At 30.9% G+C, this 8,588-nt stretch overlaps 2 protein-coding genes across 2 annotated transcripts; one reads left to right on the forward strand and one right to left on the reverse strand.

The window, feature by feature from the left end:
- Positions 1-8: 8 nt before the first annotated feature.
- LOC119663723 (endothelin-converting enzyme homolog) lies at positions 9-1,029 on the forward strand (the record flags this gene model as incomplete). Its single annotated transcript, XM_038073328.1, has 1 exon — positions 9-1,029. A coding segment is annotated over one exon (993 nt), but the record flags the coding sequence as incomplete, so codon positions are not given.
- A 974-nt stretch (positions 1,030-2,003) lies between these two features.
- LOC119663724 (flocculation protein FLO11-like) lies at positions 2,004-4,887 on the reverse strand. Its single transcript, XM_038073329.1, has 2 exons — positions 3,577-4,887; positions 2,004-2,035 (listed from the first exon to the last, which is right to left on the reverse strand). Exons 1-2 carry the CDS (start codon positions 4,766-4,768, stop codon positions 2,004-2,006), a joined length of 1,224 nt encoding a protein of 407 aa, XP_037929257.1. The 5' UTR covers positions 4,769-4,887.
- Between the last annotated feature and the right edge of the window lie 3,701 nt (positions 4,888-8,588).

Consider the following 8,588-nt stretch of genomic DNA (forward strand, 5'->3'; position numbering starts at 1 on the left):
ATTTTGCGAAGGTATTGGATAATATGATTTATAGAAAATATAATACCAAAACAACAGAAATGGATGTTAAACTAGTATGGAATAAACTAAAAAACATTTATAGATCAAAATTATTATCTACAGAACTAAGTTGGATTGATCTCGATACTAGAAAGTCAGCTATTGAGAAACTTGATGCAATGAAATTGGAAATCAACTCTTATACTAAAGACGACTTCGCCAAGGAGTTTGCCAACTTGACAATTAATGGTGAGGATTATGTTGAAAATATTAAGAATATGTTAAATTGGAGTGCCTCTCAATTACTTATTAAATTACGTGAACCACCAAAACCAATGGAAGCAGGCGAATTACTTTCATATACCCCTGCAAATATTATTATTGAAAACACAATAAAAGTGCCAGTATCACTATTACAGCCTTATTATCTATGGGCTGCCATTTATCCAAATGCTTTAAAATTTGGAACTTTGGGCACGTTAGTTGGTCATGAGATGGTACATGGTTTTGATGACACAGGTCGAAGATATGACAAGGATGGAAATAGTAGAGATTGGTGGGATGAACTATCTACAAAAATATTCACGGCAAAAACTAAATGCTTCTCTAATCAATACAGTAAATACATATACGGTGGACGTTACCTACCAGAAAGTACTGCACAGTCTGAAAATATTGCTGACAATGGCGGAATACGTTTGGCATATGAAGCTTATTTGAATTGGTATGAGGATGCAGTGCGCTCTGGGCAAAATTTAGAATTTGAAACATTACCGACATTGAATTATACAAGTAAACAATTATTTTTTATAACATATGCACAATTGTGGTGTAGTGATAGTCATCCAAAAATAAGAGATTTGCAGACATCAACAGACTCACATGTGCCTTCAATGTTTAGAGTAATTGGACCACTTTCAAATATGGTAGAATTCTCGAAGGAATTCAACTGTGAACTAGATTCTCAGATGCATCCGTCAAATAAATGTGCAATTTATTAGAAAATTTAATAATATTTCAATTTATATAAAATAGAAGTGTAAATATAAATATAAATGTAAATAAAATTATGTTAATATTTATTGAATTAATCTAAATTAAATTAGAAGAAAATGCTTTTAAATAATTATCACTTTTTCTGTAAAATTAAATCAATTTTATGGAGCCCATGAAAATTGAAGTAGAAAATGTGTATAGTGCGAATTAAAGTCAACCCTATATTACTATAATACAGAATTATCCAGAATTATCTAATTCCTGAAGTAAACATAAATAAAACACACTTCGCATTGGGATTTTAATCGAATTTTCATTTCAGAAGATTTTTTGAACGTTGTCAGTTGGTATGAAATACACCATAATTTTCATCTTTTTTACGAAATATCTTCCAACACTAGAGCCAAACGATATCTTAGTTAAAATTTGAATAATCTTCGTTATGTTGTTTCAAAGAGTTGAGAGTTGAAGATTTGTCTGCATAAAGAGGATTCTTGCACTATAGATTTGAAGTTAATTTCTGAATGAAATAAATGACGCAAATAATGTCCATTTAAATTGTGTAATAATATGAATAAGAAATAGTATCGCAATTATATACATTCACAAGTTACAACACTACTATCCCAGAAAAATATTAGTTAATATTAGAGATTGTGTCCATCTTGAAATGTGTTTTAAGAAAAAAATAATGCAAACATAGGGAGTGATTAGAAGATTAAAGCTGATGGAATAAATCTACTAAGTAGATCTGTCAACTCGTCAGTATGTTAAAGTTCATCTTAACAAATATGCTTGCGACTAGATTGGGCACATTCCATGGATACTTTTAGAAAAGCATCAGAATGATGGTGTTAAAGAGTAAATTGAACATTTAATGTGTCACTGTGTAGCTATATGCAGACAAAGAGTTCACTCTTTAGGAGAGTTATACATCACCAAAGTAGCAGTGCTGAGAATAGTTGACCTAGTAACACAAGTAATGTTTATTATTACTAGCAGATAGCTTACTCAGCTGATTGAGCAGATAAAGTTAATTCTACAATAGTATCAAAACAGGTTATTTGTCTATGTGAGTCCCAATACTTTCCTATTCAGGACTGCCGTAAAAAGGTAACCATTTCTTTATTATATTATATTCATTATATTAAATAAAGGTACACAATATAATATTTTTCTAGGCGGCTGAGTGATCTCATGTTATCAAAAACTATTCCTATTCTTAACTGAGAAGCAATAACTCAATATATTATAGGAATTGATTAAGTAAGAATTGTCATTATTACATGGCTACTGTCATTAACCATGTCATTGGTTAATAATGTCACTTTGAAAAATAATAATGTCATTTTGAAAAAATAAATATTCCATTAAAAAAATATATATTTCTAACGAAACTCATTAATGTATTTAATATTATTTAGGTGAGTGCTTTTTGACATATGTAAAAATATATGATATAAGCACCCACGATGCAATATATCATAATATCATTTTTGACTATTTTTAGAAAATGTTATATTTTTTACATATTTTTATTATTGAAATTAATTTGAACTATTTATGTGGCATTTCTTATTTCTTTAGTGAATGTTAATATTGCCATTGACATTGCCACTGTCAAACAGAAACATTGATTCTTTCATTTAGGTTTTTTCACTTTTAATATTTTTACATTCTTTAACTTAACAGTTTACATATATATATATATAGATATATATATATTAAAAATATTTCTTTTTTTAATTTTACCTTGTCACGTTTAAGTGACACTGCTGACAACGAACTCTTTGTTGGCAAATTGTTGCGTCTTGTAAAATAATCGATTATCGATAGTTACACGATAAAATCCATGGAATGATAATCCAATTTAAATAAATTAAGTTAAGATGTTTGCAAAGTGCGTAAAAAGTATTTGATAAAATATATAAATATATACTATTAGTATAATATTATCAAACTATTTATACGACTTTATTTATATATACGGTACAACACGTCACGAAAATATATACCTTAATATTTATAATTATATTATTGACATTGGTTTACAGCAACCTATGAGGCATGAAAAGAAGAATATAGGGTATACCGATTTATGCTTTCGAGAGGATCGCCAAGAGAATTATTTACTTTTACTTTCTTCAGTTTACCAATAATAAATAGAAGATACTTAATTAATGCGAAACTTCAAGGTAAACCTAACCTTCATATTTTAAGTCTTGGGAACTTATTCTCTCTGCTACTCTCCAGTAACTGGTGTATAAGAGAACACGAAGAGAAACCGGGCAATGCTTATAAAACTAACTGAAGAAATTGTAGAAACTTATAGGAAAAAGAAGCAATTGTCTCTTTGGCTACTCAGGTTTGATTCCAGAAGAAAGAGGTTTTTAGGGAAGTAATTATTTAATAGCTTGTTGGACTGTATATCTGTTTATCGGTAAGGACGAAAGTTATACTTAATTACCTAAATTCTACGGGTTGGACTTAGTTCATTTCTTTTAAGGCTTTATGCGAGAAAAATGTTACTAAACTTATAAAATATATATACATTTATATTACTATACATTATTAACTTACCATGAGTTAATATGTTGATAGTTTCGTTGTGCCAATAGAATAAACTGAATAGACAACCCTTGAACGTTTGTAATGGACGGTAACCCTTGAGTACGTATGGATTAAATTGTAAATATTGTGGCATATCATTCCAGTGCAATAATTCCTCATCAATAGTTTTATTGACTTTGGAGTTTATAGTTGCACTGGAGACAGCCACAGTTGAGGAGTTAACTGAAGACGATGATGATACGCTTGTGGTGGTTGATGAGGCTGGTGAACTTGGTGTTGCTGCTGAATTCGTTGAGGATAAGGGTGACGGTGAGATGGGTGTAAAAAATTCCTTATTTGTGCTAATAGCAGTAAGATCATGGCCCGCTTTATCGTATGCATCAAATGTATTCGATTTTGATGACAATGGAAGTACTTTTGTTGCGAGTATTTCGTTACGTTCCGTTGAACGACGTATATTATTTAAGCCAACACCGCAATCAGTCTCTTTGCCATTATGTGTTAGCACAGGCGTGGCAATCACAGAAGATGTGCTTGAGTTCGAGTTGGAGTTCGAATTCGAATTGGAAGATGTCGGACTATTGTTAATATTATTGGTATCAGTAATGATTGTGTTAGTTTCGATGGCTTGTGTTACTATTGCAGTGGCTCTTACTGCAGCTGTTGCTGTTGCTGTTGCTGGTATTGTTGTAGTTGTTGCAGTGACTGGTGTTAGCGTTGGAATCATATGTGTAGTGAGGCATTTTTTGGTAAGTGAAACTTTGGGCGATCCTTCGGGTGATGGTGATGGCGTTGCAGACATTTTAATAATATTGCTGCCTAAATATTCAGCAACATCAATCATACATGCATTACCATTTTTATGCGTGAACATATCTGGTAAACTGCAATTCGTTGTAGTTGTTGTTGTTATTGTTGCATTCGTTGTTGTTATTGCTGTGGCAATTGTTGTCGATTTAGCTGCTGTTATACGTTGTCGTAGTATATTTGGCTCTTCATTGTCTTCAGCAGCAACAATTGGTGGTGTAGTTAATGCTACCGCATTTGTTGCATCAATTTTTCCGGAATCAACTTCACTATGTGTGCCAATTGTTTCGATTGTTGTCGTTGTTGTTGTTGTTGTAGTGGAGCTACCATTACTATTGTTGTTGCTATTACCAATGCTATTGTTGCTGCCATGGTAATCGACAACAGTTTGCATTTTTTCAAAACAATTCCAAATTTGCCAGTATGCAAAATTCACAGCTTTCACAAATTCAATTTTGGTTTTAAATATTTCAGCGTTTTTATATTAACTTCAATAAAAAAAATTGTGTTTAAAGCTTTTTCATTTCCATTCACCCGGTTCCTTTGTTTTTGTTGCTCTCTGTACTGTAATAAATTTCAATTAAAATTTTATTGTTATTATGTGTGCTGTGGAACAAATTCATGCGAAAAAAAACAAAAAGTAAAAAAAAATAAAATACCAGGAAAATATAATAAATACCGGGCAGCGGGCAACTGCAATGATAAATTATTGGCTTTGCTTTAATTCATTTATTTCCTTTGCTTATTAAGTGGTAAACAAGCGATAAAAACAAAATGGCGAACACACACACAACAACATGTATCCTTCGAAATCTATTGTTAATGCCAACAGGACAACAGCGGCCCAAGCAATACAAAAAAGAAAAATAGTAAAAAAAGGTTTCATTCCTTTTTTTATGGATAATTTTGGATCCACTCGAATTGTTTACAATGTGTCTAAATAAGTATAATTAATTTTATTTTTCATTTAATTTAATTACTACATTACGAATTATTTAGAAAATTAGGATAGCTTGAAAAATATAATAAAATATTCAAGAACCTACAAAAAAAAAAAAAAAAATTCATTGGTGGTTACATTGCTTAAACAAGATTAATCAGTGTTGATGAATATTTTTATTTCAGAATGTGATAAATTAGGCTCAGTCAACAGAAAATAAAAAGGTTCTAAAAAAATTAACTATATAAACTGTTTTTTCCGATTTATTTAGAGCAGGGCTGTTCAAAGTACGGCCCGCGGGCCATATGCGGGTCGCGACTGATGTTTATGCGGCCTGCGACATATTATTAATCTACGATAATCACGAAAATTTTCTTTTGGTGTACTGTAAAACTACATTATTTAATTTTTATGGTATACCAAATAAATTAATTTAAATTGATAAATTAATAAAAACAAATTTAACATAACTATAATTTAATTTTTGTCGAAAACAATTATGAACCTATGTATTTATTCCTGCGATTGGCCCGCGATGGTATCTGATTTAGAGGATACAAAAGTTCTTGAAAAAAATTCAATATAAACATTTTTTGCTCCAATTTTTTTGAATCTGTCCAAAGCCATTAAACAATACTTATGATTAAAAAAAAAAATTTGGATATTAAGTGAAAATCAGTTACTGCTGTTACCTCTTCGACTATTTCATTAAATGGATTTAAAATATCTTTAAAACAATAAGATATGACTGATATCTTTTCTAATGAAACGAGCTTTCTTAAGTTTGTGCTAACTAAGTTACGACAGAGTTCATGTGAGCTTGAAGGTGAGATACGCACAATCTGTTAAATTATTCTACTTCTTCTGTTAATATCAGTATCATTATAATTTGTGTAATTTGGAAGGTTCATTTTTGCATAGAATTGATACAAAAACTATTAAAAGTTTAAAGATTTTTTTGATCTGGGCAGTATAAACCGAGAGCACTCATTTCCAGTGGTACCAGTTTCACATTTCCAGTTGGATGCCACTAGTAAAACTCACATACCACCATTTATACTCGAAACAGTAAACAGTGGTATCTACAGGATTTTAGTCACCATTTATGGCAAGCATGCGCTTACCTCGGAAATATTGTAACCCCTTCTACGTGGACTAGCTAAACCACACAGTTGTATAAAGGCAGACGATCTCAAGAACTTTTTCTTGTTTTATAAAGAAGAAGTTTGTTATACCATATAGTGAGAAGAAAAACGTCAGAGTATTAACTAGTGCATTTTCTTTATCATATATATATATTCCATGCTCGCTGCCTATCTGACTACATGTGAAAGTATTCAGCGCTGTGATATAAGTATAATTCCTTATTTAGGAGCACATTCCTTATTTAGCTTATATTGTTTATTGTTTATCGTTATAGTTACATTTACCAATTTTACTTTAATATTTATTAAAGTATTTTATGAATCCTTAGTCAATCTCGTATCGAACAAAGGGTGTACTAACAACAACAACAAAAGTTGCAATTACTAAGTGTTATGTTTCCGAAAGATTGCCAATGAAAGTTAAATATGTTTTAGTGGTTTCTTTATTCAATTTATCTAAAAAGTGTCAGTGTGTAATATAACAGTGTCATGTATTAATATCACATATAGAACAGTAAAATGTGTATATAGAATAAGATCAGAACGCACTTTGGGGTATACCGACTTTAGCTTATATTTTATTAACTTTAATTAATAGAGATTCGCCTGTTTGCAATATCTTAATTTCTATATTATCTTTCGGAATATTGGTAGTGAAAGATAAGATCAGAACATTATCTTAAGGCATGTCACTTTAGCCTTGTGTATTGTTGTGGTCACTTCAGTGAACGTAACTAAGAAGTATTTGTCTGTAAGATATGTATGTAATACTTTGTTACAGACGTACATGACATTATTTTTAATTCTTGAAATTTAGACTTAAACTTAGTAAACTTAGAACTAGAATTTAGCACTTAGGCTTAAAGAACAAAGTACTTAATTTGCTTGAAATTTTTAAAAACTTCTTTTAATTCTTATTTAATTTAAACACTACTATTCGCCAGTTAGAAATTGCACAAAGTCAGGGTCTGAGAAGACTTTTCAAAGTTCCATGGTGCATTAGGACGAATGACATCCTCAGTGACCTCAAGATTGATCCGATCAAAAAATACATAAAGGATAGAGCACTGAAATTATTTGCGAAAACTGACAGACTTACCAACACCACGCTATCAAATCTTAGAATGGTTACAGGCTCCTCGGGGAGGTGTGCAGATCTGAGGTAAATTATTGCTTAGTCTGATGAAGTGATAAACAATAATCCAGTCAAGACGTAAAGAGGGGTTTTGAAAACCTCGAGTTAAGAAAGAGTAAAAATGCTTAAGTGCACTGGCTCAAATAGCTTCAACATAATAATAATACTATTATATTTGATTTAGGTTAATTCAACAATATTATACCATCGAAGTTTATTTATGCAATCCTTGAAAACTATGTAACATACAAATGTTGTCATAATTTAAAAATAATTTTTAAACAAAAATATAAAAATTTTTTAAGTCCTTAAATTAGAATCCATGTTCAACTGAAAAGAATTAGCTGTGCCAAAATTTTTCATCACCTCCAACCGATATTAAGAAATGAAAATCTCAATGCTAAAAACAAGAAGCTGATGTATAACCAAATAATTAGTCCGTCACTTCTATATGGTTGTGTGGCGTTTAGCAAGCCTCAAACACTACTATTCGCCTGCTAGAAATTGCAAAAAGTCAGGGTCTGAGAAGACTTTTCAAAGTACTATGGTATATTAGGACGAATGACATCCTCAGTGACCTCAAGATTGATCCGATCAAAAAATACATAAAGGATAGAGCCCCGAAATTATTTGCGAAAACTGACAGACTTACCAACATCACGCTATCAAATCTCAGAATGGTTACAGGCTCCTCGGGGAGGTATGCAGATCTGAGGTCAATTATTGCTTAGTCTGATGAAGTGATAAAGAATAATCCAGTCAAGGCGTAAAGAGGGGTTTTGAAAATACCTCGAGTTAAGAAAGAGTAAAAATGCTTAAGTGCACTGGCTCAAATAACTTCAACGTAATAATAATAATGTTTGAATTTAAGTTAAGTTATTTAAATTGGTTTCAGTATTGTGAGTTATCTTCTATATATCTATTATAAGATTTAATAACAATCGATTATAAAACCAAAATTTATATGGATACGCTTGAAATTACTATTATATGT

This window comes from Teleopsis dalmanni, unplaced genomic scaffold, assembly GCF_002237135.1.
Source record: "Teleopsis dalmanni isolate 2A unplaced genomic scaffold, ASM223713v2 unscaffolded_contig_0821, whole genome shotgun sequence".
Lineage (NCBI taxonomy): Eukaryota > Metazoa > Arthropoda > Insecta > Diptera > Diopsidae > Teleopsis > Teleopsis dalmanni.